We start from the raw sequence: 27,827 nt of genomic DNA, 5'->3' as shown, positions 1-27,827 counted from the left end.
ACATCACTCTGACACACCGATGTCTCACTATCCGGTGGGGGTGCACACTTACAGATTCTCACAGTACAGGCTCTCTGGGACGCCGAGCACCAGACTCTTCACATCAACTACCTAGAGTTTCAAGCTGTTCACCTAATGTTGAAAGCGTTCCTACCTCACCTGATGGGCAAGAATGTCCTATTGTCCTAATCCGGATGAACAATAGGATAACCATGTACAATCTACAAAAAACAGGAAGAACGCAATCTCCACAGCTACTGCACCTATTTCAGACCATTTGGTGTTGGGCGCTGCATCACAACAATCATTTGTAAACGGGACACCTTCCAGAAACAGACAACGATTTTGCAACCTCCTCAGCAGGATGCGGCAACCAGTTCACGAATGGAAACTGCACCCTCCAGCCCTGCTCCCTTACTTCCACAAGTGGGGATTTCCTCACTTTGCCCTGTTTGCAACCACAGGCAATGCAAAATGCCTAAACTTAGCCTCCAGATTCCCACACCTACTATCCAAGGGCAATGCTCTATGGATGAATTGCCTGTGCCTTCATCCTTGCTTTTCATGCCTATCCGGCTCCGGTAAGTGTGGTGAGGCTCTATGGATGAATTGTTCAGGGATATTGCTTATGCTTTTCCGCCTCTCCCTCATTTTCTGTTTTGAAAACTCGGGCAAACATCTCTTACACTCATATTAGTAACTCCCACATGGGCCTGACAGCCTTAGTCTATAACACTACAACACATCTCAAGTAGTTCCCCATCAGAAGCTCCCCATCAGGCCGGACCTCCTCACTCCGATTAATGGAGAAATCAGGCACCCACATACCAAAGCACTCAACCTGGCCATCTGGCTCATAAGGTCATAGAATTCAGCAACCCCAATCTACTACCAGAAGGTTTGACCATTCTTAAAGAAGCACTTAGGCCTACGACAAGGGCACGCTACGTGGCTAAATGGAAAATATTTGTTTGCTATTGTCAAGCTAAACAACAGTGGTGGGTGGTAGGGAACGGGGGTGGGGGTCGCGGGGAGGGGTGGGCGGTTGAAAAATACAATATATTTTTTTTAAAAACACTTCCCTCTTCTGCCGTCCCTCCTCCCTCATCTATCCGCATCTCTTCCCGATTCAGAGAAAAAGCTGGAAGCACACAGACTCCCCTAAGCCAATCACAACGCTGCTATCACCATTACAGCAGTGTTATGATTGGTCTGAGCGCCATGGTTCGGCACACGGACAGGGAGTGGGAGCCTGTGCATGTTCTCAACCCAGGCTGTGCAATATAGCCGGTGGAGAACATTCAAAGTGCTCATAACTGTTTGGCCAGCACAAGACTGCCAGCCAAACCATCCGGCGCACTTATTGTGCACAAACCACTCCTCCTCCCTGTGACACCAGCCCCACCCCACCCTAACCCAGCGCCATATCTACGAAAAATAAAATTAGATCATTATTTTATTTTTCCTTTTTTTCCACTGCTCTGAAAGTAGTGGGGTGGCTCTCCTCTGCCTTAGCAGAGAAGCCGCCCCCCCCCCCCCCCCTGCTAAGCAATCAAGCACTTCAATGCCACTGTACAAAACATTATTAGTTACCTAAAGCATTTACAGCTCGCTGGGCTCGCATTCATATCCATACAGTTACATCCTGATACAGTGGCTGCCTATCTACAAAATCGACAGCGCCTTTCTTTATTCAGAATAACAGTAATAACGCCTTCCCAGAAGGTCTTAAGAGTGATTCCACCCCGGGTTCCACCTGCACCTTCCTGGAATCCTAACATTGTTCTCACTAGACTCATGGGCACTCGATTCAAACTTCTATCTTAGAAAGTGGCATTTGTAATTGAACCCTACTTCCAACTTCACAGAGACAGGGTGGTCCTTCGCACCAACCCTAAAGTCCTTCCAAAGGTGATCTCCCACTTTCATCCCGATCAATCAGTTGAGTTGCTATTATTCTTTCTACAACCAGACTCTGTTACAGAAAGGGCTCTCCATACATTAAATGTCAAAAGAGCCAATATGTACTACATTGACAGAACTAAAACATTTTGAAAAACAAAACTAATATTGGTTGCATTCTCCCCCTTCTCACAAAGGAAACCCTATATCCAAATCCGCAATCTCCAGATGGATAGTTAAATGCACTCAAACTTGTAATGTTAAAGCCTAAATAACTTTACCTACACCCACTAGAGCACACGTGCTCAAAGTAGGGGCTTTTATGGCTTTCCTAGGTAACCTCCCACTAGCTGACATATGCAAAGTGGCTACATGGTCTACAGCCCACACCTTCACTAAACATTATTGTGTGGATTTTTTAGCACATTAACAAACTCATGTAGCAGAGGCAGTGCTACATACACTCTTTCAAACAACTACAACACCCACAGTTTAGACACCGCTTTGAGGAGTGCTTCTTTGCAGTCTATGCAAACTATTTGTATCTACAGCTACACATGCCTCGAATGGATAATGTTACTTACCCTGTAAGCATCTGTTTGTGGCATGTAGTGCTGTAGAGGCACATACTCCTACGCTCCTCCCCAGAAACCAGTGGCCGTTGCAGTTTCCTTTACCTTTTAACTGTGCATGGACATCTCTTTGCTATACTTACTTTACACTCCATTCTCACCCGCCTATGGGGAAACAATCTAACAATGGAGTCGATGCCCATGCACGTTATCACCAGTAAGAGGAGGAGTCAATCGAACTTGTGACTCAAAAGACTTCTTCGAAGAAAAACAACTTGCACACATCAGGATCCAACACTAGATGGCAGGAGTATGCAAAGCATGTGAATCTACAGCACTACATGCCACGACAGGAAGCTTTCAGGGTGAGTAACATTATCCTTTTCAAGTAGACATGAAAAGGCCAGTGGTGTTCTGGTTTTTAAAATGTATGTTGACTGTCTACCTCCGCATTGACATTTAAATCTGGAACTGGCTCAATTACTGTTTGCTCAATCCTTGGGAGCATATCCATATGTAAAAACAACTGGCTTTCCCGTCTGTGTCCATCAGCCATTGAGATGTAATTATACATTGTGTGCAATCACTCTTTCAGCTTAGATGAATGAGGCAGTAAAAAAACAAAACCGGAAACTGTATACAATAGATTCGATGAAAATTAGCCGCAAACATAGGCACGAAAGAAGAGTTGAAGGCTATTGCTGCATAGCTAAACCGTCTCAATTAATTAGTCTCAAAGTAACAAAATGTTGAATAAACTGTGATCATCTCCTGACAGGGTCCTGGCGTTAAACCAGTATAAGGCTGTTTATCTCCAGGATGAATGTGATATCTGGCTTATAGTGCCGTGGGACCTTTGGGCTTCTTTTTTGGTGTTTGCCATTGGATACCACTACCCATACAGTCTTTCCATCTAAGGATTAGTTCGAATGTATTGCATCTTTTTGCCTCCTCCTCACCAGAAAGAATCCAGTTTGTACACATATATTAATTTACATCTCCACCTATTCTACCTACACGTGGGTTGCCGCAAGGCTCTGTATATTTAACCTACACATTTAGCCACTAGGAGCACAGTTCCCTGATCAGGGTTCAGGTGGGCTAAGGGACTCAGCCGACAGAGGGACAGTCCACTAAATATATTTCAGAACATTTATTCTGGCAGTTACAGCACTCCTGAAGCAAGTCCTCTTTTAAATAAGTGTTTCCTAGTGAAGGAATAAGCAGTCCTGGTTGCATTGCTCTTCATTCCTTCTTCTCCTGTAAGCCTGCATTAGGTCTGATCTTCCTAGCATGCCTCCCAGGGAAAGAATGACCCAGAGACCCTGAATTTGCAAGGTGCCTTCTTTATTATCCATGCCTCCTCTTATATTGGTGGGCCTGTCTTTATACCTCCACCTCTCACTTGTGTTTTGCACATTCAAATCTGCTGCTTTTGAGGCATAATCAGCATTTTCCTTGAGTGATGAAAGCTGAAAGACTTGTTACCCTGTTGTTGCTAGTGACTTTTCTTCTGATGAATTTGTGTTGGGTAGCGTGGCCACTTCTTGTCTTTTTCAGGCGTAAGGCCTTCCCCAGGCTCCCTGCAGGCTTCTCTGCTGGCTTGGAGGAGGAAGACTGTGAGGCATGGCACATCCAGCAGCTCTGTGCCCGCATCCTTGCTTTTCACGCCTATTCGGCTCTGGTAAGTGTGTTGAGGCAGCTTTGAGGACTACAAAGGCCGATGCAGCGGGTGCTGCTTTACTCCTTAGAATGTAACAGCTGTTTGATGGAGGCAGGAAGAGCAATGTTGTCATTTAGGTCAATAGAGCAGATTAGGGTGGACACAGGGAACAGGGCAGAGACTGACAGCAAGCGGAACATTGCTGCCTTCTGCAGTTGCAAGGCAGACTAGGATGAGGTTACGGGAACAGGGCAGATATGAAAGGTGGCAGTAGGATCATTGTTGGGAACTTACGTTTCCTATAGTATGGAAGTTTATCATTATGCAAATTACAGCAAACCTAGGCTAAGAGTTTATAATCTGGAAAACATCCATAATATGAAACTGTTAATTAACTGTGAGAAGGGATGGTCACAGGAGCCTACAAACTGATTCAGCATGAAACTCAATAACTCCTTTTTTTTCTACAGAAAAATCACTTGCATTGTGTCTAGATTTCAGCAAAACATCTCAGCCCGCTAGAGATTGTGCCCATGGTATAATCAGTCAACTAAATCTCTTCTGAAGTTTACAATTGTTGATTTCACCAGAAGATGCAAACCAGTTGTACTAGACCTAGCATTATCTCTGATTCACAAACCTGATCCATTCATTCAGGGTTGCTAAGGTCCTCTGTTCTCATGAAAGCTGTCCTTCGTGTAGCAGCTCAACTTTAAAGTGGAGCTGAGAAAAAACACTACTTTCTATGCACTTCTCTCGAGGAGCTTATTGCTGCCAAAACCGTATGCCTCTTGTATAGGGCCACACACTTAAATATAGGCCAACTAGCCAATTTTAATCTGAAGCCATCGTCCTAAGCAACTAAAGAAAAAGTACTTGCCTTCAGTAATACTTTTTCTGGTAGAGACTCTAGTTAGCTACAGATTCTTTGTCTTCTGAATATCATCCAGATGTCATACTGGATCTGGAAAATTTTCTGGTTGGTTGGTGGAACTGTGTGGGTCCACCCTGACGCAGTTCGGTTCCACAAATGACATGCGAAGCCTTATAGGTGCACTCCCTGGTGTTGAATTTCATTGCTTTCAAGTGTGTCTGTGCCCCAGACGCAGAGCCCCAACACCAAATTGGTTGTGACCAGTGTGCAGATTCCTAGACTTGGGATCTTATTAATGGAAAGAGTCCAGTCACAGAACTGGGATAATGGGAGGGTCAGTGAGGAATCAGCAGCTAGGAGTCTCTGCCTGAAAGAGCTTTACAGAAGGTAAGTAACTTGTTCCTCTGATAGAGACTTCTAGCTGCAGATTCCTCTCTTTTTGAATAGATGCCAAGGCAGTACCTATTCGGAGGTGGGCCTGTGAATGGACTTAAACCAGAAAGTCATGTAGGACCAAGAGGGCAAAATATCCCTCTCTGCAATCCTGACTGTTCAAAAACGAGTGCTTTGTGAAAGTATGGAGGAACACCCATGTAGCTTCTTGACATGTCCAAGACTGGGACTCCACATGCCGAAACAGAGGTAGCAGCTTTGGTAAAATGAGCACGCAGTCCTTCCGAGGCTGTGTTTTGGCCACTGCGTAGCAGATCTTAATGCAGAGCATGATCCAGTATAGGATTATTATCTTCTGCACAACCTTGCCTTTTTTTACCGCCAGAGAACCCCACAAGAAGCAGGTCTTCTACCCATTATTTTCAAGTATGATCAATATAAAAGTTTATTTCTTTTGAGGTCCAAACAGTGGAGTCTCTCCTCCTCAGAGGGATGAGACTGAGGATAGAACACCGGAAAGGTGATGTGTTGACAGATATGGAACTCTGTCACAACTTTAACAAAAAGTATGCTCTTGTCCACAGAACCAGCTTGTTTGGGAAGAAGGTGGTGTAATGAGGGTTAACACTGATAGAGTTTGAAGCTCAATCACACGCCGCTCTGATGTAATGGCAATGATAAACTCTACCGTTAGAGTGAGAAGCCCTGTGAAACGGCTTAAAGGGAGTGCATATCAATAAGTGAGGACCAAGTTAAGGTCCCACTGTGGCATGAAAAAAAGAGAGGGAGGAAACAAATGTAAATCTTTCAAAAAGCAAGTAATAGCTGGAGCCTTAAACAAAGAGGGTTGGTTCAATAACCATAAAAGAGCAGAAAGTGCCAAAAGGTACCCAGAGTACAACCTTGCCAGATTATGGACAAAACAAACACAAAAAACATTAAATAACTTTGCCTATAAGGGGCCTATCTGCAGTGTACCACACCAAACCACATATTCTTCTCAACAATAGGAGTATATGCTTTTTGCGAGTGACTCCTGTCTGCCGATATGACATCAATCGCCTCTGGAGGAAGGTCGAAGGTGTTCAGCTGTTGCCGGTTAATCTCCAAGTGTGAAGGTGTGGAGTGCAAAGGCCAGGGTGCTGAACCCTGCTGCTGCAACAGCAGATCATCCTAAAGGTGCTCATGCCCAGGAGTTCTGGATCCCATACGCTCCGCACCCAATTCAGAACCACCAGGTTGACTTTGGCTTGGTTGGTACTCATCTTCCTGAGAACTCGTGGCAGGGTTGTAAATGCATACAGGCACTTGAAGCGGAATAAGTCTCCGAGTCAGAGACACCTTGGAAACTTCAGCGTTCAGAACTGCTGACGTGTTTTCTTGGCAGTGGCGAACCGATCATACTAAGGTACTTTCCATTTGTGGAAGAAACCTTACGCCACCTCTGGGTGTAACTGCCACTCGTGATCCACTGAACTCCTCTGCCCAGGCATTCAAAGAGCCTGTCAGTTGGTTGACCACAAGGATAATTCTTTGGTGGTCCAGCCATGTCCAGAGGCACAGGGACTCTTGACAACTTCCATGACCCCACCAAGCCCTGTTTGTTGCAGTACCTTATAGAGGTAGTGTTGTCCGTGAGCACCTACACTAGCCTCCCTTTAATGGATGGAAGGAACTTTGAAAGGTAAGCAGATGGCCTTTAACTCCAGAGATTGATATGGAGCTGGGACTCAGTCAGAGACCAGAGGCCTATGATGTCCATCTCTCCCAGATGGCCACCCCAACCCAGAAGCATTGCATTTGTCACCAGTGTCAGTATTGGTTCTGGGTGGGGAAGGTAGAGGGGTCTGCTGCTGACCTATTCATGGTCCTGGGACCCCTGACCTCCGAAGATGTGCTGCCACCATCACCATCACTTTCGTTAACACCCAAGAGGTGCTGGTGAGACCACTGTGAATTGGAAATGCTCCTGACTCACCACAAACCGCAGGTAGCCCCGATGGGACTGTAGGACGAATATATCAAAATAGGAATCCTGCATGTCCAATCATCCAGTCTCCAGGGTTTAGTGCAGACGAGACCTGGGCCGATGTGAGCAATTAGAATCTTTCCTTATAAAGGAAGAAGTTGAGAGAGCACAGGTCTAAAATAGGATGAAGACTGATGTCCTTCTTTGGCACCAGAAAGTAGCAGGAATAACCAACACGTTCTTCTGGCATTGGCACCCTCTCATTAGCCAAAAGGGCTTGCACGTTTTGCGTAAAACTGACATGGTGGAAAGTGTGGCAGTGTAGAAGGGCAGGGCATACCCCTTCTGAATAACTTGGGGGGGGACCCACCTGTCCAATATTATGTCCAGTCACCCCAGTGAGAATCATTGGATCCTGCCTCCCACCGGATGGCCATGCTCTACTAAGGGCATGCTAAAGGGGGTTGGTAGATGGGGCTGCAGTATGGACATTGGACTGGGCAGCCTGTTGACCTTGACCATTGGTGTGGTGGGTAACACATCCTCGACTGCAAAATTGCTGGGGACCTTGTTGATGTTAGATTGGCTTACGTTACAGGATGCCTCTGCAGAAACCACAAAAAGAGCGATAGGACCGATGTAGCTGGCGAGGTTAGGCAGATAAGCTTAGGGAGCATACCATGGCCCCACTCTTTGGATTGCTCCAGAGTGGAATCTGTCTCGTCTCCAAACAGGCGAGTGCTATCAAAGGGGATGTCCTTGATGGATGACTTGACATCGCCTGAAAAACCAGTGGACATCATCCAAGCATGGGAGCCACAATGAATTGTGAACTTGGCTGCGTCACAACCATCCTGTACAGCCTGGTCATGGACAGGTAGGAAATCTAAAGGAACACCTGGGAGGACATGCGCCACCGAATCCCAAAGGACGTGAGACTAGCACCCCAAAAGGCAGCTGGCATTCACTGATCTAAGAACCAACTGGTGGCTGAGAAGACTCTCTTGCCCAACATCTACACTTGTTTTGACTCCGTATTGGGGGTAGTATTTGAAAATGTATTTGGGTTTGTCCTGATTGAAGATGCCTGCACAACCACGCTTTCACGGGAGGGGTGCTAAGATAAAAATACAGAGCCACCCAGGGTAGGGCGATGGCGTCTTGGGATCTGGCGGTTGACTGGGGTGCCAGAGCAAGGTTTGGCCCAAGCCCCCAACAAGGTATCGTATGTGCCTAATAGAAAGGCAGGAGGAGTTTGGTGGATGTTTGCCCCTTCTGTCTTGCCCTCCAAGGCGGGAAGCTGGAAGTTAAGGACCTCGGCCACCCTACACATCACCATGACGTAAACAGCTCTCTTCTGTTGCAGGACCAGGGGGGTGAGAGGAGCCTGTATTCAGGGAAGTTGTCAAGGCTGCTAGCTTCTTGTAGGTCATCATATCAATTCTGTTTGTTGTATGGCGGGCTAATCTCATCACCCACGTCATAATCATTGTCCTAATCCATGATGGACAGAGAATGTAGGGTATGTGTTCGTATGGAAGCGGCAGGTTGGGTGGAGAAAGTGGCGCAGTGGCAGGGCGTGGCCTTGGTTGAGTTTGAACTGGCACTGATTCGGAATCTGAGAGTACAATAGTTACCTCATCTTCTTGCATCGGTGTTGAAGTTCTGGGAACTGGCCTGGCCCGTAGCACTGGAGGCTGAGTCATGACTGGAGCCAGATGTGGCTCCGTGATGAACTCGGAAGATCAACCTGGCACCAAGGGGAAACCTGCAGGCTGTATTCCATAGGGAGAGCCTCTTGGCTCTGCGGGGCCCTAAGGGCACCAGAGGAAGTGTGCAAGGATCTGAAGAGTCAGAGCATGGCCTCATAAAAGTCTTTGATCTGCTTCAGAGTGACAGACGGCCCCAGAAACTCTTTTGTGCTGGAACAAGTTGCGGGATAGGCTTTGATGTTAAATGACTTCAGGAGCGAGATTGAGAGGTAGGACACCACTGTCTCGCCTTCTCAGGAGAATGTGAGTGGTGGAAAGGGGTAAAATCCCTATGTTTTTTTATTTGACTTACCAGACGACTGTAATCAAGACAAAGACCGAGCCCTGGAACTACTCCTCCAACTTTTAGATCTGGAATGGGACCAGGACCAAACTTTCGACTTATACCAGTCTTGTTGCAGAGTAGTTCGTTGCTTGGTGATGTAGAATTTCACCTGGATGTCTCATATGGCCTTCTAGCTGATGGATGCGCATTCACTGCAGGCCTTGAAGTTGTGATTCAACCCCAGGCACCACAAGCAAATCTGATGAAGTTTTGTCACAGGCATTTGTTTGTGGCAGCCCTTACAGGGTTTAAAACCTATCATTTAGGGGCATGCCATTTCTCTTGCACAGTGCAAATTTTGGATGAGGTAAGGCCCTCGAAAAGATGTAAGGAAGCTACGGATCCATATCTTGTGGCACGGAAAGAAAGGAACTGACATCAGCACAGAGGAGTGGAATCTAAATAGGCTCCACACAGCCTTTCCAGAGTGAAACGGCATCAGTGCTGAGCCGCATGTTGCCACCTACTGGCGCGCAGGGCTACAGCTGAAAAGTTTCTAGATCCAGGCTGATGGCTGGGGAATGTTCAAAAGATGAGGAATCTGCTGCTATAAGTCTCTATCAGAAAGCAAAGTTCAAACACTCCCCCTTGTTCTATTCCCTTCAAAACGTTCTAATGCACCCCAAAAATTCTGAATCAGTCACAGAAATATCTTTGCTATATTATTTACATTTTAATTCAAGGCAGTCTCACTTTCTGGTTCACTATCATTCATGCTCATTATTTCCTCTGGTTTCTCTATCTCATTCACCACTCTCACAGCCCTCATAACAACTATTTCTGCCTATTTTCCATCAATCCTCTGTTTCTCTTTAGACATTTTTGTTTATAATTTCTCCCCATTCTCTCTCTCTTGACAAGCACATACTCTTGCTGTCCACTATTCCTGCTAACCCTCTTATTTGTGAGGCGTTATAAGGATGTTTTAAATATGGATATACCCCTAGTTGGGTATTATGACTTGTAACTTTATCAAAACTTTTTTCTTCTTGTGAACAGAGATATTTTGAGTGAAGATGAAGAGGAAGAGCAAAACGATCAGTCTGTGGATGACGTATTCGTTCCTTGTTCAGTTAAGAAGTATGTATCTTATTGCCTTTGTGTGACAGTCCTGACTTTTCAATATGTCATGGTCCGCTGTTGATTCTGAGGATTATTTAAACAGTAGGAGAAAGGTGGATTGTTTTTGTAACTTTGTTAAAGAATAAACAATAGTCAAGAGCACCACTGTGAATTAAACCATGCGTCAGGCGTGTCCAAATTAATTCCTACAAGATAAATATTTTTGGGAATATTTCTCATGTTTTATGTATGATGACAAACGGTTGTTGGGTATCTGTAACCTGTTTAATCGTTCACTGTAGCTAAAGATATTGCGACCCACAGCTTTTCCTTATAAAAAAGTAACTGAAAAGCTTGTGGATGCTGTGGCGTAATGGCATGCTCAGAGCAACTTCTTAAGGGGTGAGAGGCTACCAGCCCCCCCCCTTACCTTCAGAACTCTAGGGCCAATCTTAAACTTTTTTGAGCTGCCATGTTAAATTATCAGATCATTTTGGTTTTCATTGCGAGATAACCGGGAAGGCTTTGCCAGGATAGGTTCTGATAGAATAAGCACATTCATCACATTTCAAATACAACAGTGCACTTACTTGGCAACCCACCTTTGACCACGTTTCTTTTTAATTTGATGTGTCACTATTAAGGATAGCTGTGTCCTCAATGTGACCTTGAGCAAAACATCTTGGAAATCGGGTCAGAATGAAGTTGGAGGAAGCAACTCCCTACTTAAAAAGAAAATTCGATGTGGGGTTCCTTTTGTTGTCCTTTCAATGTCTTTACACATTTTTAGCGCTTATTGAGTCCTATAACATCAATTATATCAGGGCCATAGGGAATGATGGTAGTAAGACGCAAGAAATAAAGGAAGGACATGATTTTTCTGCTTCTGTTTTCAGAGAATTCGTCTGCATCCATTGTTAGATGGGTCAAAATAAAGTTTGTTCTTTCAGTGTTTACTATCTTTTTTTATTCCAGCTGCCTCCATTCCTAAATTGGCAGAAAGGAGTACTGAAGCAACCTGTAGTAAGACTGCTCATGTGTGTTCTTGTGTGCCCAGGCTGCCCCATGAGATTCTTGACATGCCATTACTTTTTTCGCCGATGAGTGCATCTTTTATTTGTTCTGTGGAGATTTTTATGGCTGCTCAGTAAGTAAAGTTTTCTTGGTGTGTTAACACCCACACTGCTTCTAGTCTTTGCCTGTACTGCAAAGCAAGTACACCCTGCAGGCCTAACTATGAGAGAGAGCACAAGAATCTGCATAGTATTCGAAGGCTGAAGTGATGGACTTCCACTTAGGGAGAAATAGAGCAAGAACTGAAGACACCTTGAGGGAGAGGTTGCTGCATTTAAGGTTTGGTTGGACTCTCCTTGAGAACTCTGTATTTGGGTCGAAAGAAAGCCAATGATGTGCAGGACCCAAAGGAAAAGTACCTGTGCCTAGGGACGAGCATCAGAGAAACTGACCTCCACTATAGCTGAACAAATGTCCCCACTTCTAGCCAGCCTGGCCAAAAGCACAAGCCTTGCACCATATGTGCTGCATCGAGGACTGAGCCTTGCCAGAATTGTAGGGTTCGAACATATTTTGAGAGGGACTTGATGAACTTATCACCATTGGGATACTCACGAAAGGCTTCATAAGAAACATTGATAAACTTTGAGCTGGAGCTCAGGAGGATGGCCTTGTTCCTCCTTGCTGTGGATTGGGCACAACTTATAAAAACAAGCATTGACAAAGCCATTAGGTCTCAGCTGTGCAAGAGCTATTGGCTTTGTCAATGTTAATGTATTTTAGTCATGTAGACTAGAGCATACAATTTAAGCTGAGAAGCCCATTTAAAAATGTTTAATCAAGGGGCGTGGCCAAGCGAGCCGTAATGGCGGACGCGATTTAGAAGAGCTCCGTCCAGCCCGCGGCGATATCCTTAAGTATCCTGGTCTCCCCGGCCACATCTTGAGCTGGAAAGGGGTGTGGGGATGTTTCCCCCCGCGCAGCCAACCGATGGAACTCCGGGGGCGCTATCGGCGGTGGAGTCGTGCCGCGCGCGGCTCGGGCCCGGAGACGCGGCTGAAGCCGGGGAGTCGAGTGCTGTATCCGGGTGGCCCCTGGCGGTGGCGGATCGAGGCGCGCCCGGCCCCAGTTGACGGCGAGAGGTGGGGGCGACGCTGGGGGCAGGCGGCCTGCGGGCCACAGTGGAGGCATTACCAGAATCTGTCGCTCCACTGGGGGCCCGGAGAGGAGCTACGTGGGACCGGCCCGGCGCACATCAGAGTGGCGGTTGAAGCGGAGGGCCCGCCGGAGGGGATAGATCCTGCACCTACGCACTGCAGCGCGGAGAACTGGCGCCGGGAGCGCTGAGAGCCAGCGCAGCCACCAGAGAAGTGGAGGGACGATCCAGAGTGAAGGTGATGAGGGCCCCCTGGGCGTGTTGCGCCATGGCGGGGCTGCTTGACGGGGCTCCGATCCTCGTCTGCGCGCCAGAGGCTGTCCACACACGAGCTGCCTTCTGCTGAGGGTCGGGGTGAGGACCTACTTCAGGACGCGAGCAGGGGCCTAAACGGGGCGGCGATTGAGGCTGCGAAGGCCGGACCGGGCCGTGGAGGCACACGGGGAGGAGGAGTGATATTCGCGACGGCTCGGAGAGCGGCCCCAGCACAGAGGAGCGGAGTGTGGCGATTTTGGGACGGCCGACACGCACAGTGCAGCACCTGGGACTCGGCGGACCGTCCTAGAGGTGAGCAGTTGGTGGGGAAATTGGCCGAGGTGCAACGTAATCGTGGCCGTGGGCCCGGTGGACAGCTACACTGAGGGCGGCAGGGCAGGTGGCTCCTGGTCGGTCGGCATCCGAGGTGCTTGGAGAGGGTCCCCATATCTGGCAGGACTGGTTTGAACTTTGTGGGCCTACTTCTGCGTGAGACAGCGGGGTTCAGCCCCCAGAAGGGGATTCCTGGGACCTGGGGCGGCTGTTCCTGCGTTTGGCCGTGCGACGACTGATCCTGTGGGGGATCGCTGGAGGAAGGTATGACGAGAGACGAAGGTGGTGGCTCCGCTCGCCATGACCCAATCGATAAATTTACTGGTCCCGGAGCGGCGGCTGGCGCGACCGGGGGACCACCAGAGACTATTCCGGATAATGCGGCCCTGATGGCGGCCATAACTCAATCCAGAGACATGTTAGATGCTAAGATCGGGGCGGTTGGGTCAGATGTCACATTACTGCGCCAGGATCTGCGCAACGCAGTGTCTCGCATCATGGAGGCGGAGACCCGGATCTCAGGGGTGGAGGACGATGTTACCACGCTGAAGCACAAAATGGCCTCCATGGAAAAGTCCCAGCAGGGTCTGGCGCTTCGGGTGGAAGATGCAGAAGGACGGGCCCGGCGGAACAACCTGAGATTTGTGGGATTTCCGGAGGGCTGCGAGGCGGGTAACATGGAGCGCTTCCTCACACAATGGCTGGAGGGTTGGCTCCCACCGGACGCGCTGTCATGCTGCTTCGTGGTGGAGCGGGCCCATCGGGCGCTGATGCAGAAGCCGCCGCCGGGGGCGCGATCACGGCCTGTGATAGCAAGATTTCTGAACTATATGGACCGAGACGTGGTTCTGAAGCAGGCCCGGGCTCGAGAACCGCTGCAATATGAAAATGTACGCATCTCCATATTCCCCGACTATACCCGCCTGGTGCAGCAGCAGCGTCAGTCCTTCATGGCCGCAAAAGCCCGCCTAAGAGACCTTAAGCTACCATATGCACTTTTATTCCCGGCTCGCCTACGGGTGGTGTATCAGTCCCGTACTCACTTCTTTGATACTCCAGAGGAGGTTTTCAAGTGGACTGACGACACTGTGCGGCTGAGAGTGCCTACGCCGCCTGGCAGGGAATCGGACTCTTCCTCCGGAGAGGCCGCCCGGAAGGAGTCAAAGAGACGGCAGTGGATGGGAGACAGGCGGTCGCGCTCCAGGAGGCGCTCGGTGTCTGGTGGGGCCGCGGCAGGGGATGGTCTGGGGCATGAACACTGACTTACGATATCCTGTTGCTTGGGGTTGGTTGGGGGTGGGGTCTCTCGGGGTCCCACTGTGCTCATTATAGTCCTTGAGATGTATTGGTCGGGGAAACACAGGAGTGGGCTGGTTTTCCGCCGGACTTGTCCGGGTCGGGATCTGGCCTGAGGTCCATGGGCTACGAGTTTGGGATCCATTGGATGGGGCAGTACCATCTCCCCGGTTGGGAGCTGGGCACTCGCCCCGCCGCGACAGATGCTTCAGTGTTCTTGAGGTATGGGGTGGGGGGTTTGTTGGGGGGGGGGAGTTGTTATGGGTTCTGTGTCGCACTTTCTTGGTGGGTTTCCGATATTGGTTCTACACCTAGCTGCAGTCCTCTATGGGGGAGGGGGATGAGGTTCCTTCCCAATGGCTAGTGAACAGATAGGGGACACAGGAGTCACAGGTACCCTCCGAATTCTAAGCTGGAACGTGAGGGGGGCACTTGATAAAATTAAGCGAGGGGCGATATTGCATCAGGCTCGGGCGGATATTCTTATGCTACAGGAGACACACCTCTTGGGTACGAAGACCCCGTGTTTCAACGATATGGGTATCATCAGATATTTCATGCGGGGTTCGCCAGTGGTCCAGAGGGGTGGCGATCCTGGTTCATCGGAGGGTCCCATATGTGCATGTACAGCAGTGGATAGACCCGCAGGATCGCTATCTATTCATCAGGGGTATGATTGGGGAAGTCCCCGTGATCTTGGGAAGTGTGTACGCCCCCCCCCCCTCCCTTACAGTGGTCTTTTGTGGAGAGGGTATTGGCCCTATGGGCGGATATGCCGGTTATGCTGTCTATCGTGGGAGGGGACTGGAATGACGTCATAGATCTGGCCAGGGACCGGAGTGGGGGGGGGAGGGCGGTGAGCGGAGAGGTGGCCCAACGAAACTCAGCTCCCTAGTGACTAGTCTGGACTGGGTTGATGTGGACTCATGGGGATAGGCGGGAATACACGTATCTTTCAGCAGTTCATGCCACTCTCTCAAGACTGAACTTTATATTTCTTCCCCGGGCGTGCGCACGTGGAGTGATATGCGCGGAGATTCTCCCACGCGGCCTATCGGATCATTCTCCAGTGTCCCTTGAGCTGGCTATGGGCAGAGGGCGACAGGCATTTCTATGGCGCTTGTCGCCGTGGCACCTACAGAATGCAGCCTATAGTACTCCTATGAGGGAAGCCATTGCCCATTTTTTTGCTTCCAATGAAGGGTCGGTGTCGAGTGTGGGATCTCTGTGGGAGGCCTTGAAGCCAACTTTACGCAGGGTGGACATCTCCTGGTGCTCGGCGGCTCGCCGCATGCGTAGGGAAGAACTGATGCGAGCGGAGGCCTCCGTAGAGGCACTCGAGCGACAGGCTAGAGAGGAGGGAGGAGGACGGTGGGTGAGGCAGCTGCTCTAGGCTCAACAGTCATGCGCAGCCCTTCTTATGGATGAAGCCCGCCAGACTTGGCTGGCGACACGTAGCAGGATTTATCAGTGGGGGGACAAGTCCGGGAAGATGCTATACCGCCTCTGCCAGGGCGCCTTTCAGAAGCAGACCCTTCCGGGCTTAATAGACGATACAGGAGCCCCGATCACTGATCAGCTCCTTATAGCTGAAAACTTTGCTGCCTATTATGCGGAGCTTTATGCTCCCCGGGAGTGCCTGCCGGCGGCCACCATAGAACAATTTCTAGCCGACCTACCCCCTAAACAGGTATCAGATGAAGTGCGGGAACGTCTGGAGCTTCCGCTGACGGAGGAAGAGCTTAGCACGGCCTTGGGGGAACTTAATTCGGGGAAGGTGCCTGGGCCCAATGGGTTTCTGAGTGAATTTTTCAAACGCTATAACGTACAATTGGCCCCTTACTATCGAGCTGTGGTGGAGGAGGCCAGGGAGAAGGGCATGCTTCCCCCGGACTGGAGACATGCGGAGGTGGTGGTATTTCTCAAACCCGGCCGGCCCCCAGAGCAGCGGGCCTCGTATCGACCTATCTCCCTCCTCAATGTGGAGGCAAAGGTCCTGGCCAAAGCATTGGCCAATCGCCTTCTGCCCCACATTTCGATTCTTATACATCCAGATCGGGCGGGATTCATGCGCAAGAGGGCCACCTGACACAATATAAGGCGGGCGCACGTGGCAATGGCTCGGCAGACCGGGGTGCGGGCGGCATTATTGTTGGCGGACATGGGCAGGGCCTTTGACTCTTTGAGCTGGGTATATCTGTTTGCCTTATTGCGCCGACTCAATCTGGGTCCGCATTTTTTTTCCTATCTCCAGCTCCTATACACGGACTTGACGGCTGCGGTGCGGGTGGCGCGGGTGACGTCTACAGTCTTTCCCATACAACGGGGCACGAGACAGGGATGCCCCCTGTCCCCGTACCTGTTTGCGCTGGCCATGGAGCCGTTGGCAGCGTGGGTGCGTATGGATGCGCAGATTCGGGGCTTCGAGTGGTCTCCGGAGGTGTCAGACAGAATCGCATTATATGCAGATGATGTCTTGTTTTTCCTTACGGAGTTAGATGCGTCGGGGCCACGACTCCTGCGGATCATGCAGATCTTTGGAGAGTCATCGGGATTGTATATGAATCCCTCCAAATACACGCTGGGGATGCTGGGGGATGGCCCGGGCCTGGGGAATGGGCGCAGGATATTCAGCTGGCAGTGGGAGGATTGAAATACTTGGGGGTGTTCCTGTCGGAGGTCCCGGAGCTTTCTTGGGACCGCAATGTAGCGCCAGTATGGGAAAAGATCCGCACAGATCTCAAGACCTGGTCTCGAATGCCGTTGACGCTGTATGGCAGGTACGCAATATTTAAGATGGTGGCGCTACCTAAGCTGCTCTACCAGCTGCAAAACTATCCATATCCGATCCCGCCTTCCGTCAGGTGAACTCCGTGTTGGGGCAGTTCCTGTGGGAAGGGGGTACAGTGCGACGGCCCTTAGAAGGTGTTTCCTATCCTCGTATAGCGGAGGACTTGTGTCTTCGGATGTCTTATCCTACTATCAGGCCTCGCACCTCCTTGTTCTCAATGAGTGGTGGTGTGGGGATAGGGGAGACCCGGCGTATGCGCTGGAAAGGGCACTTATGGGAACTAATACATTACACACTATCCTGTACTTTGCGTCGGTGCGCAGCAGCCTGCCGTCGGTCACGCGAGTGGTTTTCCTGGTCTGGCAGCAGACATTGCGTCGGATGGGCTGGTGGAATGTCCTAACTGAAGAGACTCCCCTCTGGAGTAATGGGCGCTTCCCAGAATTGATGGCGCTGAGAGGCTTCCGCGGATGGGATGCCATTGGCATCTCGACATTGGGAAACATTATGAGTGGTACGACACTTAAATCATTTCAGGCCCTGCAGAGGGAATTCTCTATGCCCCAATCACAGTTCTACAGATATCTGCAACTGCGGCATGCACTGACCCCCAGTCTGGAGGGTCTGACATCGCTCCCAGAGTTTAGCCCACTAGAAGCGAGACTATTTAGGGGGGATCTGGGGACCCGAAAAATTTCCAGGATCTATCAGGCCCTAGTGATCCATTGTTCTACGAAGCTTCAGAAGTTGCGGGAGGATTGGGAAACTGATGTGGGGGCCTTAGATGAGGACGACTGGAGGGAGGCCCTGGCAGCCCCAAGGGAAGCAGCTATAGCGATGCGGCTGCGCCTTATACAATTTAAATATCTGCACAGGGTGTATTTTACCCGGGACAGGCTGTTCCGAGCGGGTTTGATTGCTGCTCCGTACTGTCTTCGGTATGGTCAGGAGGAAGGGACATTTATACATACTATATGGCACTGCCCAGCGCTGGACCGATTCTGGAGGGGGGTAACTACTTGTCTAGCTGAGGTGCTGGAGTGGGTGATCTCGCACACACCACGCTTTACATTACTACATGTCATGGAGGGCATCGGGGGCAACATATATAAGCGGCACCTGCTACGGCTGGGCCTTACGCTGGCAAAGTGGGATTTCGCCAGGGTGTGGAAGGCGCCTAGAGCCCCATCGCTCACAGCATGGAAAAACGGCCTAGATTTTTGTATGGGGCTGGAATTGCCCATATTTGTGGCCCGAGGGTGTCCACGCAAGCACTACAAAATATGGAAACGATGGGCGGATTACCGAGGGTTGTGGCTGGAGCCACCAGTGGAAGAAGAGGATTAATCATGGGGAGGTCTAGGGAGACTAGTCGGGAAGCGGGGGCGCCAGGCAAGAGGGGACGTTCGGGGGATTCATCTTATTACAATACGATGTGGCAGCGGGGCCTTGGGGCTGTGGCAGGGAGTTCATGGACATGGTGCGACGCAGGGGATGGGGTGGGGGGAGTTGGGGGGGGTTGTTAATGTTCAAGATATATTTCCGATAAATGTACAAATAGATTGCTATGGAGATATGCTGCAATGTGATGCTGTTGTTGACTCTGATATTCAGGGTCTTGTAATTTCTGTGCAATCGGCTAATAAACAGTTTAAAAAAAAAATGTTTAATTAAGTCCGCTGAATGCGGGGAAAATATACGATTGCTTTATAAGTTCTTCTGAAACATATTCTTTATGGAAACTTCTGCACAGAACATATAGGCATACACAACACTTTTGTAAAATTGCCGAGAACCCTAATAAATGTCACGTTGTAAACTCTCACTGGCCTTGGTACAGTTATAATTGAAATGTAACAAGATATGTACGCTCTTGTTCACCTCCACGATCAGCAAAAAAGTAATGCCGTAGAAAGCGCCTGCGAAGAGCATAACAAATAAGGTTACTGTTTCGGCTGCCAACCCCAAACCCTCCTCCTTGAATGCTGAGGATTTAGCAGCGTCTTCACCTTTAACCAGCTCATGCTGACATCTGCAAACTCTTGCAGTGGCCACAGGAATGCAAAGAGAGTTGCGCGTGTGCAATGTTTGCTCTGGGAGTAGAGAGGGAGGGTGCCACGCAGCTGAAGCTTGGCAGACTGCAGTCTGTACCAAGCCTCATTCACTATACGGTGTATGTATCAGCCATGTCTGAAAGGAAACTTTTTTCCTACAGGATACCTTACACTCTGATACATTAGGAAATAACTAGCCAAAGTTACATTTCCCAGTTTCTTTAACTGGTTTCAGCAATTTTCATGCTTTTGAAAATGTGCACCATTTTTTTTTCCAGTTGTAAAATGTTAACAATATAACATAATATAATGTTGCTTTATACAAGAATAATGAAATGTCACTCTTAAGAAATGGATGATTGTAGTGTTTAACATGTATGAATGCTGGAGTATCTCTGGGCCCTGGGATGGAGAGTGTGGGAGTGGGGATGAGGCAACAGAAGACGGAGGACTGAGTGATTGAAAACACAAGCACTTGTGTGGAGTTCTCAAACCCAAAAAAAATTAGCACCTAAAACGGGAGCAGTGGATGGACAGAAGTACTTGGTCCATGCTCTTAGGGAGGGCTAAACACAAGAAGAGGCATGACACATGCACGCCATTGACATATGGGGACAAAGGATATGAGAGCGACAGTGGAGCAAGCAGATGTAAGCCTTTGGGCTGGCTGAAGCCCACGGATTGAAAACATGTCTCTGCACTGTCTAGCCGAGATCTAACCACTGCTTGTCAGGGCAAGGACCTGCGAGAGGCCGGCTCTGCCCAATCTTAATTTGCTATAACCTTGTTTCTGAAACGCCCAGGACTCAGCCAGGGCTCACAACAGGTGTGCTTCAGGAACCTTAGAAGGTGAAGGCTGACTTTCGGAATGGTACACCCTCTTCTTGAGCAAGAGGGACAATGAGACTCAAAGTGCACAGGAGATTTCCACATATTTCTTGCAGAAGGGAATGAACAGCTACTGGTAAACTCACTGACATGTGGAACAAGCATTGGCATAGCCAATAGGTCTCGCTTTTGGGACCTTATAAGTGTTTAGCTATGCAGCAGTTGATGTTGTTGCACCAAGGATATTGTGCTGCATAACTAAATACTTACTCCAAAGCACCCTCGATTCGAAAACGCACTCTAAACTAGCTTGTTAGTGGCTGTGCAGTATCTCTTCACTTAGTAATTTGTAGCCTTACGGGTTTCGGGGCTTCTTGCCCCTTGTTCACAGGCATGAAAAGCAATGGTGCAGTGTAATTTCATTTAAATAGGCGCATTCCTCAGCATGTGACCAATTCATATCGCCCACGTTGCATGCTGGGATAGGAAGTCCTTGCATAATTAGTTGTTAGTGCTGTTTGTCAAGCGCCTTGAATAATTGTTACCTTGGTAGGTTATGTCCACTTTCACACGATTTTGCAAGTTGAAAAGCCCTCCAGTGGGCATTCACCATGAGAGATAATGCAACTTTCGCGCCAGCTGGTTTCCCAAATGGAGACTGCCGAACAGTTAGTGTGCCTCCTTGGCCCCCAGTCATAAGGGGTGGTGCGTCTTCGCGGCTGGATCGCCGCAATTATTATTTACTCCAAAGCACCCTCGATTCGAAAGCACACTCTAAACTAGCTTGTTAGTGGCTGTGCAGTATTTCTTCACTTAGTCATTTGTAGCCTAACAGTTGATGTTGTTGCACCAAGGATATTGTGCTGCATAACTAAATACTTATAAGGTCCCAAAAGCGAGACCTATTGGCTATGCCAATGCTTGTTTTATTTTTTACATGTTGTTCAGAAGCTTAACCCCTTCGGTGCTCATGACGGAACGGTTCCGTCATGAGCCACGGTTGAGCTGTGCTCATGACGGAACCGTTCCGTCATGACCACGCCCGCGCAAGATTCCGTCAGCACAGCGGCGGAATCTGCGCAGCATGGAAGGGGTTAACTGCTATGCACAGGATAAAAAAACATTGACAAGCTAATAGATTTTGCATTGACGAAACCTATTGCTTTGCCAATGCTTTCTATAAAAACATTTCCTAAATCATGTTCCTGCATGTGTAATACGAGGCAGCGTACGGACAGATGGCCTAGAGAAGTTGTGCCTATTCTGAATCTCCCTACAGCCCAAAAAAATGAATAATAGTATAGATGTATGTGCAGAGGATTATTAGATGTGCCTCTATGAGGAGTATCATTTCAAGCACTGTGCGTAAGCCCCATGTCTTCAACAATAGCCTTACTAAGTGCAAAGCTCATATTGGAACTTTACTATTTGCATAAAGAGGAGTTCTGAGGGAAGTGTCCTGTGCTGCTCGTGTTGCGTGAATGGTATGTTAATAACTGTGTGGTTGAGCTTCTTCAGGAAATTACTGAAGGAACCAGTTCGAGATGTTTTTAATATAAACATTAAGCACATTTTTGTAACAATGCTTAAATAAGTCCCCATGATTTCCCTTTTAATTTTTTTTTTTTTTTTATCACGGTGAGCCGGCCCGCAGACACATTTAGCCCCGAAACACCGACCATACCTTTGCATATAATCCCAGCAATTAATGTTGCTTCAGGGTTAGAAACAACTTGTGCAGCATCAACACAGTCAGGATAAAATAGAGTGGTTTCACAGCAGAATCGGCAGTCCGAAAACTGTAGCAAGGCACTAAGGCAGGAGGGGTTGGGGGACGGGCAAGCAATGAAGAGACAGGAAACAAGCATTGAAAATGCAACAGGTCTCGCCTTTGATTAAGTTAAAGCCATTTGCTTTGCTAATGGTATTGTATAGCAAAGCAAATGGCTTTAACCTAATAGATGGCGAGACCTATTGCATTTTCAATGCAATGCATTTTGCAACGATCTAGCCATTTTTATATTTTTAAAAAAAACTGTAATTCACAGCAACAATGTCATCATCTCCGTTAATAAAGTGTCGCAAAACCCTTGGTTTGTGCTTGGAGGAGCCTGCATAGGTCCATTAACATTTACTGCTGCCTCACATCTCCCTGGCTTGCCCCATCTGAAGCACTCTTGACTGTCCATCATGCTCTTCGCTGCCCAACTCTTATACTGTCGTCTCTCTGATATGGACTATTTTACCCGCTGATGTTATAGGCGCCTTGACGAATTCGCCAGAACTGTCAATTTAAAAACTAACGCTGAACCCACTGCACCTTCCATGTACCTGGCGTCCGCTTAGAGGAAAAAAATGAAGGTGCATCATGTATTTCCCAATCCCAAAATGTACTTCAGATTTTCTCGCCCGTTACTCCCCACTCCCCCTCCCGGAGAGCCTGGTCTGCACCACATCCTGTCCAGCAGCGCTGTAAAAAAAATAAACAACATGCGGTGAGCACGTGCCAATTCTACACACAGCCAAAAGAAAACCCCCCTTTGTGCATGTAGGTTACCGCATGTTCCCCCTAAAACACAGCTCTTGCGTTTGAGTGTTACTAGCATGCATGGACCTGAAGCACGCTTGTCCACATTTGGGAACACCCAATGGCAAGAATGTTCTGTAGAAAAGGAGGGTGGATGCCACCTGATCTTGAGTGACCCATGGTTAAGCATGAAGTTAAAAAAATAAGTTTTCAAGCATTAACGCTGTTTTTAAAAAAAGAAAGCTGTCAAGCAGCGCTTCAAGTGGGGTTGGCACACAGACAACCAGTAGACACCTCAAGGTTTTCCCACACTGGAGGCAAATTAAGTCTTGGCATTTAATGTGAGTCCCACACCCTGGAGCAGTCGATGTGAGTCTCACAATTGCAGCAGTCACTCTTTTGCATTCATGAGTCTCACACCTAGGCTTGGAGTCAAGCCAGTGTCTTATGGGACCACTGAGTTTAATGAATGTTTTTGGACAGCAACCACACATTTTCGGCTAAAACTAACTTCTAAATCAATATTCAACAGCGCACCCCTTACCCCCGACTAAGAACTGATCTCTTACAACATGACTGTGCAGGCGAAATACCTACCGAACGCAAACAATACTTTCCAATTGTCACCAGCGTCCCAATAAAGAAGCACAGTAAATTATAGGGCCAGTGCCCTGCAGCCTTACCTGACTGCTGTGCCCCTAGGTGATGCTGGGGAGGGTATTGCAGATGCTGCTGTTGGTGGTGCTGAGGCGGCAGGTGGTGGTGCTGTTGATGTTTGTGCTGGTAGGGGTGGGAGCTCCCTGCCCCCTCTAGGCTTGTCCCCAGCTGGTAGTGGGCACCCCCAGGGTGCTGCTGAACACCTTGCTGTAGACTGAGCAGGAAACCGGAGCGGGACCGGGAGCGGGTCCTGGGGGGCTCCATGAGGGGGAAGAGGAAGGGCGGCGAGTACCCTGGCGAGAAGGAGTGGAAATAGGACCCCGAGGGGGGTGAGAAAGATGCGCCGTCCTGCTGCGGGGGTAGAGGGGACTCAGGCGACCGCAGCACAGGCTCCCTGCTTGTGGCCTGCCCGTGCTCCGGCCGGGGCGGCGGGGTGTGCTCCAGCCCGCCGGATCCCGGGGATCCCCCGGACTACTGCTAGGAGGACTCCCTGCGGCGCGGCTCGGGAGGAGCCCCGGGGCGCGGCCTGGGGTAGAGGTGCGGCTTGGGGGACTGCACGGAGTCGGCGATCGGCATCTCCCTGCCGCCGGAGGAGTGGGTAGGGCCGGGCACGGAGGCAGTTCCTGGGATCCGCTCTCGGCGCCTCCTTTGTGCGGGCGTCCTTGTCCCTGCACCGCTCTGGGGCTGCGGCTGCCGACGGTCGGTGCCTGCTCTGCCCCGTTGCCGTGCACCGCCCTGGATCCTCCTCCGGCCCCAGCAGCGGCGCAGCATAAATTAGCAGCCGGGCGGGGAGCTCCCAGCCGCCGCCTCCCCCACTTCCGCACCAGCCCCGCTGTCTCCTCCCAGCCTAGGGCAGGCTCCGCGCAGTCGGCGAAGGGGCGGCAGCGGCTGCCCGTCAAGCCCTGCTCCGCGCCGACCCCAAACTTTACCCCTGCCCGGGCTCGCTGCTCCACTGTGCTCGGCGTTTATGTTCTCACAAACTTAAAACCCCAGCGTTTGAGGTGATACAGAAGAGTTCCTCAAACACTGAGACATGGAGTTGTGGGAGCCAGGGCAGGGAAAAAATGCACAGAAAAGGAAGGTTGTAAAACCCGATCTTTCATTAGCGGGTCTTTATTGTGTGTGCTAATTACAACAACGGCCTGAGAGTGCTGTACAGCGGCGGGCTGAGACTCTGAGAGACGAGAGCTCACGGTGGCCTATGAGTGTTCAGTAGCGGCTGCCTGAGCTTCTGACGGAAGTTGAATAAACAAGTGATCTGTCCCTCCGATGACCGACCCTCCCTCCCACAGAGGCGCCTGCAGAGCCCCCACTGCTCCCCAGTCCGCTTTCACTTTCGTCCTATACGAAAGCTTTCTTGTCTTTATGGGGCCATATGTTTGAAACACATGGCCCCATAAAGATAAGAAAAGCTTTTACCACAAACGTAAAGGAACCGAGCCAGTCCAACTGGGACGGCTCTAAAAGAGAAAAGTATACGTCACTAGACGCTCTTTTCCAATGGCTAGCCACCGTTTAGCATAAACGGTGATGCCAGCCAATGGAAAAGAGAGGCGGGGCTTAAAGCCCACTAGAGATATCTCCTCTAAATCATTAAATTTCGCCAGCGAGACTGCGCATGTCTGCGCAGCCTACGCTAGCCGAGACCTAAATATGAAATAGGGGGAGTGTAGGAAGGTGGATATCTGACTATGGTTACCCCCACATTTTTGCCTAGTGTCTAGCTGGTTTTTCGACTTAGTTGGCCTGAGATCCTGCTATTCAGGATCTCAGCCTGGCTGTTCTCTCTTTAAAATGGACTCCATGTACCCTAGGTACATACCCAATTGGTTGGATCACCCTGTCAGCCCCTGTACCAGTGTACACTAGGTACCCAGGGCATTGGTGTACCCAAGGCCTGCCAGGGGCTGAAGCATGTATTATGCCACCCCAGGCTTGGCCTAACAATTTGACACAACTGGCTGATCACTCAGCTGGGGTAAGTTGGTGTAATCACCTCTTACTTAGGTGTAGTATACCTATACCTAACCTTAAATGGGACACCTGGTAACCTATAAGTCACTCCTATGGCAGGCCTTAACAATCCTGAAGGCAGAGTGCTTGGTTCCATGTGAGATGGTGCTCTGGCATGAGCTGAGCCTGTCTGCAGTGGTCGGAACAACTTCCTTCTACTGTTTCCAGATATCGTCATACCATATACTCTTAAGTGCATTATGAACCTCGCGGTTAAATGCTATCTTTGGTTTGGCTTTACCAAAACATGTCGAGTAGGGTGTCATACGAATTGGAATACTAACCCCTCGCCAATTCTGGCGACGGGGTTAGCATTCCACCCTTCTAGAGGGACACGACATGTACAGTACCTGAAACCCGGGTAAAATCAGACATAGCCTCAGCTCCACAAAATGGATGCTGCCACCACAGACACAAGTCTGCCCTCCTGCTGCTGGGAGTCCTTCCAGCTTGGGAGGTGTGGACAAAGGGTTTCCTGCCAGGGGAGGTGCGTGCACCACCCCAGACAGGATTTTGTGTATTGGTCAGGTAGGGCTTGAAAGAAACCAGACATGCCTGTGGCTCACAAGGAGCCTCGGTGCATATGCCAGTTCAAACCGGTCCTGGGGCACACCAGTCCCGGGCCTGGGGCGAGCTGGACAAAGGATTGGGGGTGTAACCACCCCCCTTCCTGGTCCCACCCATAGGGAGGGACCTAGCAGGTAGTCCGGCCCCTAGAATCCGCTTAAAGGTAGGAGCTGTGTCCTAAGACTTCAGACATCCTGGAATCAACTTAACACTAAGAAGAAGACGGGAACTTCGACGCTCTGCTGCACAGAGGACTGAAGCCAATCTCCCCTGTGGTCAGGGAGTGACCACCTTGCTAACGCAAGCACCATCCAGCGAATCAACGTCTGCTTTGCCGCCGCCTCCCGCCGGAGCCCGAGCCCAGAGACTGACAAGACCTGGACCTCCAGACCTCTCACCGCCCGATCCACAGTCCCTGAAAAGAGGAGACCCGTGGAGGCACCGAGACACGTGGAGCCAGCCATCTTGAAACGACCACGACAAGCTGACAAGTGCAACAACCGAGGCTCCCTCCAAGTTGTGCTTTGGGATCTGAGAAGCCCAACACCCGAGCAGCATCTGCACCAAAGGTGAGCCCTCCAGCATCTCCACGATCTGCGTGGGGCCCTTCTGCATTTTGCCACTCGACGCGCCTAACCGGTTGCTGGCCCGCTGGCTAGTAGCCATCTTGGCGACGAACTTCACGAAATACACCGCTGGTCTGGTTGCTCCAGACTGGCCCTTGCTCCCCTCCAAAGGAGCAGTCCCTCTGACCTTGCTGGTCAGAACCATCAGCTTATTTCATCTCCTACAACAATTGCTTTTGCCAAGGCTTGTTTGCTTCGATCAAGTCGCCGACAGCGAGAGCCTGCGTGGGACAGCTCGTGAACCGACTCCTGGACGTCGTCGACCTCCAGGGACCACGTGGCTGCAGAGACAAGCTACACCTTTCTTCCTGTTTGCACCCGACATTGCCTGGTACCCACCTGGTGCCACGCTGGTCACTGGCTAGTGACTGTGAACACTGTCCCCTCTGCTTACAGGTCTTCAACATCTCCGATCCACTCTTGGATCCACTGCATCTCTCCCGGACCGACCGCCTGCAGCATCTTTGTCTTCAGGCTCCACGGAACAGATAGAAGAAACCCGACGCACTTCGAGGCCTATGCACCCGCTTCCTGTGGGTGAGGTAAAGCTGGCACCCCTGTGCCCAAATGTAGTAATACATCTCTAGTGCCTGTGTTCCAAATCTTGAGCTCCTAGTCCGTCCGGAAGATCCTCTTTGCAGTAACTTTGTACTTTTTACGCACCCATTGAAACCTATGGGAGCACGCGTGTGACTATTTGCTCTGCACACGCCACCCGTGGACCTCCTGGTCACTAACTGAAGTTAGCTCCTTGTAGGCCCAGCGATTCTAGAGGCCCTAGGCCTTTTCCCTTTTCTGTTCGTGGTACTTATACCCCTATTTTAGTATATGGTTTGAGCGGCCACCAGGGCCTATCCATATAAAGTGCAACTTCTGTGTATTCTACTGTAATCTTGTTTGACGATTTGTGCTCCTGTGCTCATAAAGAGACTAGGGGTTACTTTGAGAAATAAATACATATATATTTTGAATATATATCTGTGTGGTGTCCTTTCATTGGTATAAAAGGGGGTTGCATTTGGTAAAACAGCTGGCTTAACACGCTTCACGAGTTTAGCCTCAAAGACTGCTTAGCCTACGCTACCACTAGGGCAGCTAGTCCGAAAAGGTTAACTTACAACCACACCATAAGGGTTGCTTGGCATGGTACAAGGTGATCACTTTAACTAGTGAGCATC

General features: G+C 49.7%; 1 protein-coding gene across 1 annotated transcript in view; it reads left to right on the top strand.

Moving 5' to 3' along the window:
- Positions 1-27,827, top strand: part of ZNF276 (zinc finger protein 276) — a 326,477-nt gene that overhangs the window by 182,042 nt on the left and 116,608 nt on the right. Inside the window, exon 6 of the mRNA XM_085639722.1 lies at positions 10,470-10,550. Coding sequence (XP_085495848.1) covers positions 10,470-10,550 — 81 coding nt within the window. The remainder of the gene's footprint in view (positions 1-10,469; positions 10,551-27,827) is intronic.

This window comes from Triturus cristatus, chromosome 12, assembly GCF_964204655.1.
Source record: "Triturus cristatus chromosome 12, aTriCri1.1, whole genome shotgun sequence".
Lineage (NCBI taxonomy): Eukaryota > Metazoa > Chordata > Amphibia > Caudata > Salamandridae > Triturus > Triturus cristatus.
The sequence above is the reverse complement of the archived record's forward strand: the minus strand, read 5'-3'. Positions and strand labels throughout refer to the sequence as shown.